Below are 19,005 nucleotides of genomic sequence, written 5' to 3' on the forward strand. Positions count from 1 at the left end.
CAATAATATTCTCACGACGTTTCGGCCACAACACAAGCGGCCGAAACGTCGTGAGAATATTATTGTGCTATTTTATTTTATCAATTTATTATTTTATTCTCATTCTACGTGACTTTACCGAAAGAACCAAAGAAGATGAATCCTTGCAGTCACGAAAGCTTTAAATCGAAATTTATACTGCCTCTACTTGACTACTGTGACATCGTGTATAAATCAGCCCCAAGTACTGTACTGAAGAAGCTTGATTCCATCTATCACTCGGCCTTAAGATTTACATTGAGCTACCCATATAGGACTCACCACTGTGATCTCTACATTGGGTCAAACTTAACATCTCTTAATGTTCGACGGCTTGTGCACCAGATCTTATTTATTCACGATGTACTTACAAAAAAATCCGCAGACCACCTGCTGGATCTCCTCTCTGTTTATAAGAACAAATTTGACCTCAGGTCTTCGCTCATTTATCAGCTTCACATTCCCTATTGCCGTACAAAAACTGGAGGAAGGGCCTTCGCTATTGATGCCCCCAGAGTCTGGAATGCTATTGCCAATAAACTGCAACTTGAATCGCTACCAATGAAATATTCTCTCAAAACTGCTCGAGAGGAGTTGTACACCCCTAGCTGCCACTGCTATTCATTGGCGTAAATAAAATAAAATGTTTCGCTCTGGATGACGCTGCAAAGTATTATCTGTATTTTGATTTAGCGTGCTGATCTTAAAGGTGCATTGAAAAATTTGGTTCTCCGACTGATGCCTCTGTTGTTGTGGAGTAACTCATGCAGCCAGCTATGGTTCTAGGATTTTGTGTTACATGTTATTTATGTAGTTTATTGTAAAAATTCGGTCACAGTCCCTGTGATCACTGTAACGATTGCAATTATGGCTTTATTTTTTGGTGATTTGGAAAAGTTTTTTGGGTTTGGACATGTTTGTTTTGTTGTAGACGGAGTTAGACTGATGGCTTTAATCTAAGTTTTCTTGTGGTTGTTGTTGTTTGACTTGCATCCCACTGGGATTTTTTGCACACAGCGTTGGTGTACGGTGCTTTTTCAGGAATATTTTGCTGTTTATTTCGTGGATTTTCTGTTTGCACAGTCACATAGTCACTTTAAGATGTTTTTCTTGTTCGTGTTTTTGTTTGTTGTGGTTGCACCCGATTCAAGAGCCGAATGGCTCACAGGACTATACCAAAATAAATAAATAAACAAATAAATTGATTGAAAACTAACTTCTTACCCCGTATGGTAGCCACGTGGAGGATGTAAGACACCCACACATACCTGTTGTAGGTGGGTGCACCTGTGGAAGTTGGTTACACCTGTGCAGGTGGGTACACCAAAAATCCCCCTATAACCTTCATAGACTGCTGGGGAAAGGGGAGAGTGCTGTTAGCAAGCACCTATTCGGTCCGCTACGGGCTTACGAGAAGGGTGGGTGGCCAAGCACCACGCCCGGCCACTTTGTCTTTCCCAATGGTTATTTTTACTCTCCACACCACGTACTCATTTAAGGCTGAGTCTACCTTGTGTCGCCCGGTTGGTTAGCGCACGCGCACAATCATCGCTTGCCCACACCCCACGCCGCCTTCCCCACCTGCTTAGCAGCGGAGTGACTGCACTGGTTGGGGCGACGTTAACAATCGGGGAGACTGGCGATCACAACAGAGACACTGACCGTTAACAGAAAACGTGTGCACTAATTGATAGAAGTTCGAGGCCGCGTGTGCAAACAGCGGACAAAGGCGGAACCAGCTCGGTTTGCAAACACGGCTCAAGAATGTGGGGAACCATGGCGAATGGGGCTCCACAGTGGAGAGATGTTAACTACCTCGCCTGCTATGCGGGAGTTGGTGAGTTCGATCCCGAGCCTGACGCCTGCTGTGTATTTGGAGTTTGCGTGTTCTTCCCGTGGTCGCGTGGATTTTTCTTCAGGTCCTCTGGTTTTTCTTTCCACATTTAGAATAAACATGCGTTCTGAGTATTTGACAGTAATAAATGTCAACACAAGCCACTTCGATGAGCTATTATTTGTGGCCAGATCGCTTATGAAAAAAGCTACATAGCTCATTGGGCCTTACCAGATAAAATAAAAATACATTAGTTTTCGATTTAAAGCTTTCGTGACTGCAATGATTCATCTTCTTTGGTTCTTTCGGTAATCACTCAGCTATTTCAATGCTAAATTCTATGCTAATTCCATTGTCAAGGGGTGCCTCTGCGGATGTGTATGCTTTAACTTAGCTATTTCAATGCTAAATTCTATGCTAATTCCATTGTCAAGGGGTGCCTCTGCGGATGTGTATGCTTTAACTTTTAACATAACTATTTCTGTGACCAGTCACAAGCTAATCATTCAGCCATTTCAATGCTAAATTATATGCTAATTCCTTTGTCAAGGCGCTTTGTTCCTCTCACACAGCTTAAAGGCCGTGATCTGAACGTGGCTTTCACTCCAGCGCTGTCCTACCAGACAGTCTCGTCCCTTCACCTGATGAAGGCCGCTTGTGTTGTGGCCGAAACGTCGTGAGAATATTATTGTTATTTTATTTTATCAATTTATTATTTTATTCTCATTCTACGTGACTTTACCGAAAGAACCAAAGAAGATACATTAGTTTTGTTCTGAGCGTGTGTGACGGGGAGCGGTGGCGCAGTGGTTAGCGTACCGCGCTACAAACCTGGCTCCCCTAAGTTCGATTCCTGGTCTCTCGGCTAACATAAGTGGTGAGTGATATCGGAACTTATTCTTGGTCAAGCGTGGTTCTGGCCTTCATAGATGCTCGCTAACAGCACTTGGTGTTAATCTTCTAAAGTTCTAAACGGAGCAACTTTCTCATTTTTTTGCGATTGACGCTATGCCATGCACGATCTCACTCGTGGTCCTATTACAATTCATCATCAGGCATTGCCTATTTACTGCTGAATGTATCGTGGCTTCTAGTGATGTCCTGTCCAAACCAATTTAGTTTTTTAAACAATGTTTCTTACGTGTTATTTCCTGTTCCACTGTAGGGGCAATCCATCTCATGTGAATCCGATAGTAGTGGCCTCATCAAAACTTTCTCCACCAAATGGGCGCGTGGTTTGGTAGAAATCCAGCACTGGTGCATCACCACCAGACCTTGCTTCCATGTTCTTATGGGTTATCGCGTTACCTGGAAATCCCAAGTTAGGGAATTGTAGCCTCCTCGATATGAAGCCACGAGCCACCACTGGCTACAAGAATTGACACAAGCCTCCAGTGCCCCCAGCCCACTCCTAGAGCTATGCCTCATTATTGGCCTTGGCTGCTGATAGTACGATTTTAAAATAGCATAATTTTGTAATGTCAACGTGTGACGCACCGCACAGTATTTGCTCACTCTCAAAGAGAATAACTCGAGGCATAAGGAACCAAAGGAAAACCGTGAAGGTAGCCAGGCGGTGGCAAAGCTCTGCTGTCCTCTGTTAAGAGTTTATCAGCCACTTAATGAACGTTTACATGCACTGCCTGCTCATGACGAACCAGGGTATGGCTCAACGCCCACGGAGAGTTTCACATTTGTGCGACCCACCACAATAGCTACCACCTCCATCACCCACATCAGCATTCTCTTTGGTTTTATTCGGTAAAGTCACGTAGGTAAAAAAATAAAACAACAAAAAATCACGTTTCAGCCACAACACAAGTGGCCTTCATCAGGTGAAGGGACCGGACTGTCCAGAGGACAGCGTTAGAGTGAAAACAGCCAAGCCCAGGTCGCGTCCTTTAAGCTGTGTGGGAGGAAACAAAGCCCCTTGACAAAGGAATTAGCATAAAAATGAGCATGATGTACGTAGGGGGCACATGTTCAGACCGGCGAGGGGGGGGGGGAGTTTACATGTTGATGTGAAGGGAAAATAAGCATCTGTGAAAGTTTGTGATACCACTACTTGAAAAAATATACTGTACCATTGAAAATTAATCTTTGGTTTGATTTAGAACATCTTTCCAGCGATTGCTGAATTTGAAACCATCCTCTTGGTTGAAATTGTCTGTTTGTAAATCTGAATTGCCTCGTGGACAAATCTCTGATAAAAACCGGTAGGTTTGCAGAGAACCTTGGTATCGGAGAAAACTATATCGTGATCACCCACAGCGTTGTAACAGTGATCAGCTACGGCAGAATAATTCGTTCTGCCATGTTTCAAATCAGATTTGTGCTCGCGAATTCGGTCAGAGATGTCGTTTCGTCTCCCCGATATAGCAGTCACCACAGGTGCAGCTCAATTTGTAAACCCCAGGGTACTGTAAATCAGGAATGACATCCTTTACGGATGGGATCAGGTCAAGCTTCAAATCTAGAACACATCAGCATTCTTGGGCTACAGGAGGGGTAATACCTACCTTATCCAGGAAATGTTTGGTCCTGATGGATCAGTGATGAACGCAGTCCTGGACTACAGCAGAAAAACCGCCCATTTTCATTTATTACAAAGCGTTACCTCTTCCACGAAATGCTTGGTCATCGTGGAAGAGGCCAAAAACACCCCTCCAAAGCTCCCTCGAGTCGAGAGAGGTCTTTCCCCCAGCAGTGGCGTGACCACGAATTTTTAGGGCCAGACCTTTATCAGTGGCTGTCAAAGGACCTCCAGTGGTGACAAGAACCGTCACAATGCTCGTCTGTGCATGGATGCATTCCGACTTGGCGACAGCATTAAATCCTTTTCAGATAATTAAAATTTATTATCAATTCCCTCGCATTTTGCATGCGGATAATTAAGAGCCAACATTACCCCCATGCATAGCGGTAGCAGGCAACAATCTGTATATATGGCCGGAAATGTTTTTGCTGTACTGCCTCCTACTGGCCATAAAACAGCCGGGCAGGCTTGGACTTAACAGGCATGGATGTATTCCAATTGTGACCACGCATTCGTTTGGCGCCCTGAGTACAAGCCCCAGAGAGGGATCATAATCGCAACATCTGCTTTATCAACTTTAATGCGTAATCGGATTATTTACTTAAATGTCTTACGTGCATCCATCGACCACGAATGTGATACATCCTACGTGCAAGAATTGGTGATGTATATATGTTGGAAGACGTATGACCATGAAAAACACAAGTTAAAGAAATTTGCAGTGAAGGAATTAGTGACCTAAGCCTTAATTGTGCGTCTATATGGCTGTTTACATCAGTTAAAACGTGTGGGCAAGTTTGATATTAATGGTTTGTGAATTCATTGTAAGATTTAGTCGTCGTGGTGTCACGACAGCAGATATTTCACATTTAGGGCTTGCGGGATAAAAGGCAATCTCTGGGTGAGCTACATTGGGTGTGTAGATTTTTTGCAACTGATAAGATGATTTATACACCAGTTTAACACGTAGGCTTTTTGTACATCAGTTCGTAGAAAGATGAATAGTATTTTTTTTATTTAAAGCTTTCGTGACTGCAGAAATTCATATTCTTAGCTCTTTCGGTAAAGTCACGTTGAAGGGAAACAATAAAATAATAAAATATATAAAACAAAAAAATTCTCACGTTTCGACCATAACACAAACGGTCATCATCAGGTGTGAAAAAACCAACGGCAAGAAACATTTGAAAGAAGTGGCGGTCCGCATTTATTTATTTATTTTCAAACGGTGTTTGTATTTTTCTTTTTAAAAAACGTTAACACCACGGGCAGCGATTTGGCAGTTTGTTTAGAAGGACGAGTCCATCTATGTTCAGAAAAGAGGGGGGAGACGAAAAATTAATGTATGCTGTCTGAAAGCCACTGTAAGCGTGAAGAATCAATTAAGACCTGAAATGGTGGTAGTAGATACATTGGAGAAACCAAACGCCATGTCTCGGACCGCATTCATGAACACAAAGCAGACCTTAAACACGGTAGGACCAACACCTTGGCCATGGCAGATCATTGTTATAATTCAGTAGGCTCACATGACATTGACTTTTCCAAGACAGAGGTTCTTTGTAAGCCATCTGGCTACCATGAGAGATTCGTTCATGAGGCTATCCACATACACAAGCACAGAGACAATTTCAACCGAGAAGATGGATTCTAGCTTAGCAATCATTGGAAAGATTTTGATAAACCATTTCAGGTCTTAATTGATTGTTCACGCTTACAGTGGCTTTCAGACAGCATACATTAATTTTTCTTCTCCTCCCTCCTCTTTTCAGAACATAGATGGACTAGTCCTTCTAAATAAACTGCCAAATTGCTGCGCGTGGCCCTGACGTTTTTTTTATAAATACACCGTTTAAAAATAAATTTATGCAAACCGACACACCTGATGACGACCGTTTGTGTTATGGTCGAAACGTCGTGAGAATTTTTATTGTTTCATGTATATTTGATTATTTTATTGTTTCCCTTCAACGTGACTTTACCGAAAGAGCTAAGAATATGAATTACTGCAGTCACGAAAGCTTTAAATCAAAATTTAATATGAATAGTATTTTTTTAAGCTGAAGGCAAACTCAATACTGCCGCTAAAAAGCATCACATTAAATGACATACAATATTAATGCACTTTTAGACATTCAAGCAAATGCCAAAAAATGAAAAACAATCATCAGCGACAAATTATAATTTAATGGATCAACTTGTAGAAATCTGAACCACATTAAGCCTGTAAAATACACAACGGTGTCAATGTATCATGGGGGCTTGGTATTGTAGTAACATATTTGGGGGCATTCCAGAATAAAATATTAAAGGACAATTTCACTTTCAAGTCGAACCATAGGACTTGCGGAAGTAAACACTGCATGTGTTTATTAAGAACACCAAGCTGATGCATACTCCACATTTTAAGAAATGAGAAACTTCACACCATTCACTTGAATAAGTGAACCTGTAGAAGGCATACTTTTATAATAAAACAACTTTAGCATGGAGACTGTGGGCAGGCAAGAAAACTGTTTGAACAATGCCATTCACCAGAACACCAAGCAGTTGTTTCCCATCTACAGCTGTCCAGGTGTGTGGTGCCGTGTGGGATGGATCATCGCCATCAGCCACGATCAATCCCACCGCTGGACGTTGGCCTTTCCAAGGCGTCACCATCTCTCGCGATCCTGCGACGTGCAATAATCGTTGGGTGGATCGAGAGAGATATATAATGGGTCACCACATTCAAAAGATATCTGGAGCGAGTTGTCATGCAGCATCTAGCAGTGGCACTGTGGTGTCATGCGGGCGGTGAGAGGGCCAGCCGTCGGGGGCCGGGCGGTGTGGTAGCTTTAGCGACGGTCGTTGGTGCCGCTGCCACGCTTGCCGGTGAACAGGTGCTTGGGCTTGAGGTCGGGGATGTGTCGGTCGCCCTCGCCTCTCCTGCCCTTGCGTCCCATCGGCTTCTGAGACTTCTTCATTATTAACTTCGCCTTCTTGGCCATCTGCGAATTACATGGAAACAATGCAGCCCGTTAAGCACTCAAGACATTTTGCGAGGTGGTAAAGGTGCAGGCAGGCAACCCTGCAATTGATTGTGCTCAAGGCCACTGCTGGCAGAAGGGAGCCTCCAATAGAGGGAGCTTGCGAGGACTCCTCTGAAGGGTATTTGGCCTGCTCTTCCATGCTGACCTGACCTCCACACGACCTGCCAATCAACTGTAACTGTGGTGTACCACTTATCCTGCTGGGTGGACAGAGGCGGGGGAGGGGGGATATTTATGAAATTCCCAATCGTTTAATCTGCCACGTTGGGAAATCAAACCGGCGACGTCTGCAATAGAAGTCCAGTGTGGTAACCATTACACAATGGCAGCAACTACATAAATTTTGCTTCCAAAATAAATTAAGAGGTGGTCGGCTGGCTCAAAGGTTAGAGCACTGAGCTGGTATCGGCTGAGAACCTGGGTTCATATCTCGGCAGACAGCTGTGATTCTACGGGAGTTTATGAACCCGGTCAACTGAGATTAAAAAAAACATCCATCGCATTAAATTTGGTTTTGCACTTCATTTCGCAAAATTCCAGTTCTGAGATTCAATAATAACACTTTGACTGTTGTGTTAGAAATATTTTCACTATATCAGCGTTTTTCACACATTTTCAGAGGGGGGCGACTTTCGTTAGTAAGACATCGGTGTAAGGGCTGCCACACCACCTGTAAGGGGTGCTTTAACATTTGTATATTGTTGGCGGCCGCACGTCAGAGGCCTCACTAAAGGCCACCAGCGGCCCGTGGGGCTTGCAATAAAGAACACTGCACTATATCATGGCGGATGGCAAGTGCTGCCCCCTAGTATGGATAAGGTCACTTGAAGGAATCTCAGAAGTAGTTCTGTGTTATCCCCTTCTGCGAACAGTTATTCAACACAGGATAATACCATTGCTGTTCGAGTTCCGAATAGGTTGTGCTTCTCATGATGCTTTAAGACAGCACAATGAGTATACAATTAAATATTAATTGAAGACTAAAACATAATTTCACTTAAAATATTTCACTTTACATTTTAATATTAAAAAAATCATACCCATGCAAAAGCATAGTATATTTATTGCCAGTTTAAAAATGTATTTAAATACTGTCGTGTCTAGCTTACAAACACGGCATTGCAAAGGATAACATTTATACTCCAGCCCATGAGCAAGCATGGTGGTGGCACACCCATGGTCCAGGGCTTTGGAGGCATGGGTTGGTAGATCACACAGGTGTGTGAAACTCCCAAACTCGGTGGGCTACAAAGTGCCCAGGAGAAAACAGTAGTGGATCATTGAATCCATCTGCATGGATCTTGAGGGTTATCCCCTTCGTATTTCTACGTGTTTTCTGAGGACACTCCAGTATCTTCCCACGTGCAAAGCAGTCATAAATGGAATTTGCCAAACATTTAAATAAAAGACCCGCTTCAAAACAAATCTATAGACTGTGATGTTTTCCTGAACAAAGTAAATAATTCTCATTCAACAATAACAGGTTAATAAAACCAAATACCAAGATGTTTTCTGTAGTCTACAGTAAATAATGTGTGGGCCGCAGTCATCTCCAAGAAGCCACCAGGAAACCGTTCGCTGGCATGCACGGGAGCTGATGAGATCACGGCTACGTGATGCTCGATGCAACGGGGGAAACGTGTCAATGCCGCCCACGGCGAACAGGGCGTTGTACTGTACCTCCAGGTCGCGCACGCCCGACTGGTCGCGCGGGGGACGGGAGTTGCTGCGGCTGCGCGCCCGCGCGGTGGACTCCACTGACTCGCCACGCTTGCGCTTGCGCGTGACGCTGCGCGAGCGCTGCGTCGCATAGTGGGCCTGCAGAGAGGACGCCACCGAGGGGAGGGTTAAATGTCAGAACAAAGCCAGTCTATGGCACTGGTAATAAAGCCTTCAGGGGAATATTGTAATAATGCAACAAAAATCTCACTTTGACAAAAAGGTAAGTTGAAGAATTCAACCCATTCTTCTGCTAAACAGTATTACAGAGGCTGTAAAAAAGGTATTAACAACACAGGCATCAACGATTAATGCATTACAAGTAAAATGCTCAGAAGACAGACGGGAGGGTGCAGGGTAATTGTGATAGTGACGCTCACCCCATCCTTGTCAGTCATGTCCAATCCAAGCTCCGTCATCTCTTTCTCCAGCGTCTTCCTCTCGACCTGGTAAAACAAAAGCCACGGGGGTGAGCACTGACCGTGAACACACACGGCCCCCTCCCACAGCGCCGAGTCTTTCGCCGCAGAAGGGGACATGGCACAATATCTGGGGGGGTGGGAGACTGGGATGACGGGACGAGGCGGTGGTGTGAAGGTGGTGACCGACGGCGGTACCTTCTTGGCGGTACGGGGCATGTGGGTGCCAGACTCCTTGAGGCGCGACTCGATGATGCGCAGCTGCTTCTTCTCGCGGATTCGCGCAGCGAGCGTGCGGATGTGGCGCGCCTCCTCGTCCTCGCTCTCGTCCTCGCTCTCATACTCGCCTGCCGCCACGCGCAGGCCCTCCTCCTGCTCCAGCTCATCCAGTTTCTGGCAGTGCCAACGGGAGTTGCCGCATGATGATGCAAAAAGCAATGGTTATGTTCAAATCCAGACCAAAGCAAATCTTCCCCGTGTCATTCGGCTCACCAAAATCCGATTCAACCATTTTTTGGTTCTCAAATGATTTAATTCGTACATATTTAATACATTATTGACAACGTTTAAGTTCATTTTGATCATCCTTTTAAGAAAGCCGTTTAGTTCAATGGGCCTTAAAGTCTAATTTAATTTTTGGTGGGCCTTGAAATGCCACCGGTGACAAGCTCCTTTAGACAACATATCCCCCAGACATTTTAGCTCAGGGATGTAACCTTTTTTGCACGTGGGCCACAATGGTGGGAATCAACTACGCGGTAATTCTCAAGTTCGAGCAAGGTCACTCTCGCAAATGTGACTTCACATTTGCGGCACCGCTGTGTTCACAACAGTGCCCACTGGGGTAGCCCGTTCAAGGCGACCGGCCCCGCCGCGCGTTTGCCGAGTATTGTGCGACCATGGTTACTGGTGGGCCGGTCGAAACCAGGATCCGTAGGTTGCATAACCCATGCCTGATAACCCCATACCTGTCAACCCCTTATTAGTGCCTACCTTATTACAAACCAATTGAGACCTTATTGGTCATCCCGTGCCCTTAGAAATCTCAACGTTCATCCTACAAAGCCCCATCACAAGGGAGAAACACAAAAAATGTTGCCCGTGTTGAAACGGCTGTACACTGTATGGACCTGAAAACTCAATTTCCCTGTACAAGAATACGGGTAAACTGTATGGATTAACAAGTAAGCAATCCTAACAATCCAAACTTCCACACTTGTTGTTTCCCAATAATTCCCCGCGGAGCCGCCGAGTGGCCAGGCTGTGAAGGGCACCTTCAAGATGTCGGGGTCCACGAAGTCGGCGATGTTGTGTCCTTCCCACAACTCGGGGACAATGTCGTACCGCTCGCTCTCCTTTACATCCCAGTGCTCTGCATGACGTCACACCACCACACACCGCACATTGCCTGCTTACGGAAATCTACACGCATGTCACACGCCAAATGATAACTGTCCCGTGTGAAATATTCTTCAAGTCTTCCGTGTAAATGCAGTCTATATGTGGATCGTTGTTTCTGCACTCAGCTCTGGGAAGGGCGGTGATAATAATTAATATTACAGTATTTGATTTGTGCCCATTCACTCTCGTAGGTTGCTCGTGCATGCACTATACAAGCATGCAATTCTTGTTGTTCCAATTATGCAACTCCTCCCTCATGGTTGCAACCGTTATGGAGCTGTGTAAATTTGTGGATCACCAGCTACAATGGCCAGGCATTGGGTGAAGAATCCGCGGGATTGCTCACTTTGCATTTCAAGGATGTAGTCATCACCCATTTCCATTTCCAAGTCTCGCTCCTGCAACAGAACGACACGGTGACACTCCATTCGCCTCCTCAAGAGACCAGTGACAAAGATATTGAAGAATTATATATCCTGTTCAGGGCGCTTTTGCACTCTAACAAATAAATTAAGGCCGTTGACAAAGCACAGGAAAATGTAATCTACTCAAATACTTGAAAATGTCGATGGAAAACTGCCAAGGTAACAAAAACATCAAAACATTTCACGCAGTCATTGTATGAAAACATTATTCCCTTCCAATTTTACTCCAGAGAGTAATAATTGTCGCATGAAAGTCAAAGCATTATTTGTAATTCTCAGAGCTGGAATTAGCCAAATTGACAGTAGGAATACATTTAATGTGCCAATTTTAAGGCAAGTTATTTCTGACAAGGCCGAGACCATTAACTCACTGCATTTGAGAACCCGGTTTAATTACCTGTGGCTACCAGGACCTCAGTAGTGCCAGCATTGGCGCAATGACCTTTGAGCCACCCGGTCACCTTCATGCAGTCATTATTGACACTAAAGAGACTTCACAATAATGAACTGAACGTTATGAAGCTGTATTACAAATGCACTGGGGCAGTGCAGAAATGGCTCGCTGTAGGGGTGCACTGGCGCACAAGGGATGAGTGACCCCACCAGTCTGCGCTTCGGAGCGCTGGTCTCCATTTCACGTTTCTTCTTCAGCGCCCCCTCTGGGATGAACGGTAATCGCTCCTGCACGCAAACATCACCATCCATTCAAATCAGGGCACGCGTTTTATTTATTGTGTCTGATCAACTCTTTAAGATGCAACCAAAATCAGAAATCACTTTTGTATTGTGCATACATACCTGTGTTCTGGGCTGTCTAGATATGCGATTGAAACTACGTTAATACCGAGGTCTTAAGATCGCCGGGTCAGGCACAGCTGCCACAATGCGCTCAACTCACGTCACGAATGATGCTGCATTAAAACAGTGATGATGTCAGCAGTGCCTTAGACAAACGGTTGATCAAGCGTGTAAAATCTCGTTTCTCATTAACGAAGCTTCAAATGTATTACAGCACAGGACACATCCCAGGGTAAGCGTCTGCAGAATCAACTTGTTTTAATTCAGGTCACATTACTCTTCAAAGCAAAGCACTACTACTGATGCCTGTTCAGTTGACGGGAGTGAGCGAGCATAGGCTCACCTTGGCGTCGCGCTTGGCGGGCATGGCCAGGTGCAGCCGGTTGAGCACATCGTTCACCTTCTTTCCCTTCATCTTGGCATCCACACGATGGGTCAGCAGCTGGTCGCACGCCTGTAACACAGCGCCAGCATGTTTTCAAAATGGGCGAGATGATACCAGAGTAAGCGCAATGCAAGGACACGACATTTCTAACAGTGTAGAAAAACGGATGCGAAAGATTGTTCTAATTATTTACAACATTAAAACACTGCAGAAAGCAAGCATTGTGACGACACCAAAGCAATAACCACATACAATTATGAATTTAAAGATTCAACTCTCCAGCGAGTCTATTAATTGCCACAATTGAAGAACCAATTGTTTTTGCCATCTCACTTGAAATGTCATTTGTGTTTTTTGGTATTTTATTTCATTTGCATATACTTGCATGCAAGTATGCACACTTGCACAAAATGAGAAACACTGATGCATGGAATGAGTCATAAGGATTGTTATATATTAATGAATTGATGCATGGTTAAACCCCTATTTGTGATACTGTAACAAATCATGAAGCAAGCTAGCCATTCCAAGAGTCCGTTCATATGTATGTACGTTGAACTTATATCACACTGTTCGTAGCCGGCCGTGCTAATCAGAGGCGCGTAAGATACAAACCTCGGTTTTTACTTTAATGACTCCTTCTTCAGTCAGGGTACTCGTCTCGATCACAAGGATGTTCTCCTTCTCAAAGTCCTCAAAGACTTTCTGATGAGAAAAGATGCATATGTATTACATATGGCTCACAGTTGAGAAACAAAACACCGGCATGCGGGTTAAAGCGACATTATTTTAAACAGATGAATACAAGAGACATCTCGTACCCTCTTGTCCTCCGGCAGCTCAGACAGACGCACGACATCGCACTTGTTGGACACGATGATGAGAGGCTGTGGACAAAGACAAGCTGGGTTAATTACACGCCGAGCCACGACACAGCCAATGGATGAATTGGCACTTGCCTATCAACTGTGATTTGACAATGTCACGACCTAACCCAATTTTTTGTTCAAATAAACTCTTTAAAAAAAGTTTTTTTTAAACGGTTTTATAACTTGGTTTAACTCACGGTCGAGAAGTACGTCAATGATGTGGCGCCTGCTCCCACATGAAAGCTTACTTGAATTAATTGATTATTTCCATAACTCGTTCACACGGAGCGAGCGATTCGAGAGCTTAGGGACCGCGGCATTTTTTACCTACACAAATATATATAAATAATAAGGCGTCCATACAAAATGTAAATTGCTTTAAAGTAGTGAATTAATTTATTAATTGATGCCAATTTTTACACAGGCATGCATTCTCATCGGCTCTGAGTACGTGTGAAAAATTTGGAATTGATTGGATTAACAGGAAGTAGACTAAAATTTGATTACAAGATTTGACCACGACAAACAGGAGTCAAGTTAAGTAAAACCGTGGAAAAAATCCATAACTTTTGTCAACTGGCACATACGTGCCTTAAAGCACTGTATAACCTTCACCCAAAAACAGATTTTTCTCAGTTCAATAGCGGTATGGCAACCACGTAGCACCGAATTACCTGGAACTGTCTGATCTTGCCAGATCTTGGAAGCCAAACAGGCTTGCGTTCAGATGGGCAACCAGCCATGCACACACACACTGTTATGGGCAGCAGATGGTGCTATATGTTCACCACTTTCACCAGCCCACAACTACCAGTGTGTAGAAATTTGGAGGTCCTCAGGCAGCAGTGGATTTATAAACAAGCTGTAAAAGCATACGCGGTACTGTACCCACGGTACAAAATGTACATGTTAGTGACAAACAACCATGGCGAGCCAAGCCGTCGCAAGGTATCGACGGACCTTGTTAGCAAAGAGCGGGCGGATGTTGTTGAAGAGCTCCAGCTGCTGCTCGAGCGAGTGGCCACACTGCTCCGAAGGGTCGGTCACGTAGAGCACGGCGGCGCGCAGGTGAGCCAGCGCTGTGATGGCCTGCATCTCGATGGTGTTCCGCTCCTCCAGCGGGTGGTCCAGGATGCCAGGCGTGTCCACCACCTACACCGCACAGTGTGAGCGAGCACGAGGGGGACACACAATCAACCCCAGATATCAACATCGGCATTCCTCGATGTGCAACAGCGTTGCGACCGCGTAATATTCTCTCATTATTTGCAAGGGATATGTTCCGAAGATGCTCGTGAATAGCAAATTTCGTGGATAATATTTAATGAATTAGCTTAAATACATGAATGAGCAATTAAATACATGAATTAAAATTCTCATCGCTTTATCTCATCACTATCTCGCACACTCATCATTTAATCTCATCACTTAATCTCACTCCCGCACCTCCAATTAGCAGTGGGCTATACCTACAGTGCGAAAGAAGTTCATATTTTATCTCATCACTTTCTCACATCACATTCTCTCATCACTTTCTCTTGATGCAGTCGTGCAGAGTTCCAGATGCAATTCGTGGATAGCCTAAATCGCTGATAGTAAACTAGTGAATAACGAGGTAATACTGTACTTAATTTTAATGCTTTCTGTAAAGGATAAAGTCGTCATAAATGTGCGTGCAGGCTGCCAACAAAAACAAGTGACTTATTGGATGGAAAAGGGTACTGTTGTGACCGCAAGCTCGATCAATGCCTTGAACGTCACACGACAGCACCGAATTGCATGTAAAATAAAAAACAGCCTTCTTTAAAACCACTTGAGATGTTGTCTAAAACGAAGATGTGCATTTTACACACAGCATGGTGGACGTCAGTTTGATCAGACATGTTTTCCAGCAGAGTGAAAGTGATTTCTGCTCTGTTCATCATCCTTAGACAGTGGCGGAAATTCCACATTAATAATACCGGGGGCAGGGGGGGTGAGGCAAACCACAGAACAATCAATGTTGATGTCTCACGAAGTTTTATTCACCGTGGAGAGCAAAAGGCAAATTGAACCCCTGGCCAAAATTTTAACTGTGCGACCTAGAAAGAATTCACAAGGTGCACTTCTTTTGAGAGTGCGAATAACAAATTGTGTCTGGAGGCACCGTTGACACTCACCTGCCAGCGCAGGTACTTGTAGTCCATGTGTCCCACAAACAGAGACTTGGTGGTGAAGGCGTAGGGCTGCACCTCCACATCAGCGCGTGTGATCTGCACGGCATGAGGGCCACAAAACCAAACACAAGATAGGCTTTAGATACTCTACGTTTATACAACTAATAATAAACACGATTTATAACGTGCACATTTTAAGAACTGGACGTGCAGCCAAAGCTCAAACTGCCCACTACACTGGCCTTAAGAGGAGGAAGGATGGAACAGGTTGAGTTGGTACTTAAAGGTGGATGGGTGCTTGGTTACTGCGTTGGTGCAGTGGGAGAGTTACAGATGATCGGTGCAGCTACTATTATTTCACTAAGACATTACCTTATTTTTTTGGAATATGAACATTATGTTATGTTTATCATATATGATCTTATATGTTTATCACTACACTTGCTTTTTTTAACATAAAAGTCAATACACGTGCGTAGAAGCATGGTTTTCCAAAGGCACAAAGAAATTACCTTGTTGATAAAGCTGGACTTTCCAACATTTGGGTAACCACACAGTAGCAGAGTTCTTGTGTTGGGGTCGATGGATGGCAGACGGGACAAGTGCTGACGAACTTTAAACACAAACAACAATGAGCCTCCTGTGTTTTCTGATCAACTATACAGCAACAGCACTAATTAAGAAAAATAAAATATTTAACAGCAACAGCACTAATTAAGAAAAATAAAATATTTAACAGCAACAGCACTAATTAAGAAAAATTAAGTATTTAACGCATCATATATTAATGTAAAAGCACCAATTGTGTTAACCGATTCAAGACAATAGGCTGTAACAATGCAACGATTCATCAATTGTGATGCTTATACGCATCAAATGGTGTCCGAAGGACTTATACACGGTTACATTTCGGGGAAAGGGGCAAACAAAACCATACAAACACGACAGAAACGCAAGATGGGTAAAATGTGACTAAAATATTTGTTTAAAATAACAACCCAGATTCGTAACAAAGTTAAGTCAAAATTTAGATTCGTAACAATTGAACTACTTTTCTAGGAGTGGGCGGAGGATTGAATAGTTACAGGCATACCACCCACCTTGCTCCAGGTACTCCAGACTCTGAGTCTGCCGCTTGATGATGGTGCACATTCGGCCCAGGGCTGCTCGCTTGAGTTGCTTACATCGGTACAGCGAGTCCCCGTACTTAAGCAGGCGCACGTAGTCCTTCGCCACGCTGGGCGGCAACGACAACAACCACGGTCAACTCGCAACATGGGCCCACGGGACTTGGTTCATATTTATGGTGCTGTGTCAATACATTGCTGAAGGCCTCCCAACTCCACGCCGGTAAGGTGACCATACTTCACACTATGCTGGTCAGTGCGAGTTGGGGAAGAGGGGAGTCCCATGACCAGTTCAGATATCACTCGCCACAGATGCTAACTATGGGCAAGAATTGAACTCATGTACGTGGTTTCAGAGCACAGTGCGCATTGGAGGCAATGCAGAAGACAAGGCACGTTAAAAGAGATGGTTTTGCAAAACAGTATTAGTAGAACATTGATCTATGTGGGATGTTGATAGCATTATTTTAAATTAAACTTAACGGTAACTTACTTGTCAATGAGGTTTTTCGCAATGTTGATCTGTCCCAGTGCCAATTTGTAGTGATCTTTGTCGTACAAAACGTTCATGAGGTCAGCATAAAATGGATGCACATCCTGAAAGAAAAAAACATCGTATGTTATCAGATGCAACATACAAATCGCAAGTGGTGCTACCGACTTCTGAAAAGGCAAATTATATATTTCGTTTCTAGTTTCGTACTGAAGATTTAATTGCACTGAGGATGTTGTTCATTCGACTATCATATCTGGTTTCAAGCCGATAGGAATTTAACGTTTTTGTTAGCATTCACGAGGTTAACAAATGTGTTCACAAAGACATTTTAAAAAATGTGGCATTGAAAGGTTCGTGCAATATAACGCCAGCCTGCCCTACTTTAAGGGTACATCGAAACACCTGGACACAAACAAGATGTGCTTATTTAGAGTGTGCCTGGATCACAAGTCGTTCGCCATCTTAACACCCACCAGTGTAAAATAAGACTAATACTGTCTGCTAAAAACCTTGGTCTTACATCCATTTTTGGGAAGTCGGTGAGGATCTGGCTCAGCCTGTCATGGTAATTCTGCTGCGTGTACTTGATCTTGCGCATGTAGAACTGGCGAATGCGGGCGATCTGGTAGTGGCGGTGGATGACTGTAGGCGTCTTGCGCTGGGTCTTGGACAGCGTTATATCTATGAAGTCCTGTAATTAATAAATGCGTGTTAATACATGCAAAATTACTTGCAGCCCAACACGAAAGGTCGCCGCACCTCCGATTATCACGGTTGGTTACGTACGGTGCAAAAGAAGTTCAAGATTAAATACTGTACATACATTCCTCGCAACACCCAGTTTCGTAATCGAAGACCCCATGCATAATACCACATCTCTCCTTGGTCAGAACAGCATCTCCGACTCCCTCTCAACCCCCTCATTGCCCAGCCCTCCTTGCTATCCAAACAATCCCAGCACTTTTAATCCGTCACAGCGCCCACATCCCTCCCAGTCCAACACTCTCAGCACACCTATCCCTCACAGAACTTGTTTCCCTCCCAGCCGAGCCGCTCCCTAGGCTTTACAGCTCCGTTACCACAGGCCTGCACAAGGCCTCATGGACCACGGCCGCACCAACTCCACGCCGACCGTTATCCCAACTCTCAACACAGCTCAACTCAACCCGGTCGCGCATCTCCCCGCGGGTTGGCACACCTTAGAGGTGGGGACCACCATGATCTTCTTGAAGTTGTAGAGCGCCATTATGACCACGTGTGCGCTAGGACTGGTGCTGCTGCTTCACCTCCTCACCACGTGCTACGCGCCTCCTCTTCCGGTCTCCGCGGTGCGCATATGCCCCTTACTCGCCGCGATCTTCTTCCGCTGCAACTCCTATTGGTCAACGAATGGAAACACATGACGCGCGTTAACCAATCACGCGCTCGAGACGAGGACTGTGTTACCGCGGGGGAAGTCTCACGAGAATGGGGCGGCGTTTCCGCGCGACTTCGCGGTGGCGTCACGCGGATTCATCAGTGGCGATTCAATTCCGCGAATCCAACGATTCGATTCCGACTTAAACGATCAGCAAAATGAAATATACTCATCACTGTAAGCCTCATCATCATCAGACATTTATTTATGCAAAACTAGTTACTACTGGCCAAGACTAATTAGATAATCTATCAAAATTGAGATAAATTAAACATAATTGTAACCGTTCGGATAGCTACAGGCTTATTTAGTGCTGCTTGTAGCGAATCATCAAGTAATACATTTTCATTTAAAGCTTTCGTGACTGCAGGGA

The 19,005-nt window shown here is 44.4% G+C and overlaps 1 protein-coding gene across 1 annotated transcript; it reads right to left on the reverse strand.

The window, feature by feature from the left end:
• Positions 1 to 6,555: 6,555 nt before the first annotated feature.
• Positions 6,556 to 18,570, reverse strand: GTPBP4 (GTP binding protein 4). Its single transcript, XM_032965797.2, has 17 exons — positions 18,414 to 18,570; positions 17,736 to 17,906; positions 17,213 to 17,316; positions 16,693 to 16,829; positions 16,105 to 16,205; positions 15,596 to 15,688; positions 14,397 to 14,588; positions 13,389 to 13,454; positions 13,183 to 13,272; positions 12,526 to 12,636; positions 11,988 to 12,065; positions 11,306 to 11,357; positions 10,833 to 10,930; positions 9,757 to 9,951; positions 9,520 to 9,585; positions 9,101 to 9,238; positions 6,556 to 7,378 (listed from the first exon to the last, which is right to left on the reverse strand). The coding sequence occupies exons 1-17, from the start codon at positions 18,459 to 18,461 to the stop codon at positions 7,226 to 7,228; spliced, it is 1,893 nt and encodes a 630-aa protein (XP_032821688.1). The 5' UTR covers positions 18,462 to 18,570; the 3' UTR covers positions 6,556 to 7,225.
• Between the last annotated feature and the right edge of the window lie 435 nt (positions 18,571 to 19,005).

Source organism: Petromyzon marinus, chromosome 34, assembly GCF_048934315.1.
Source record: "Petromyzon marinus isolate PM22_M1 ecotype Great Lakes invasive population chromosome 34, UKy_Petmar_22M1.pri1.0, whole genome shotgun sequence".
In the NCBI taxonomy this organism is placed as follows: domain Eukaryota; kingdom Metazoa; phylum Chordata; class Hyperoartia; order Petromyzontiformes; family Petromyzontidae; genus Petromyzon; species Petromyzon marinus.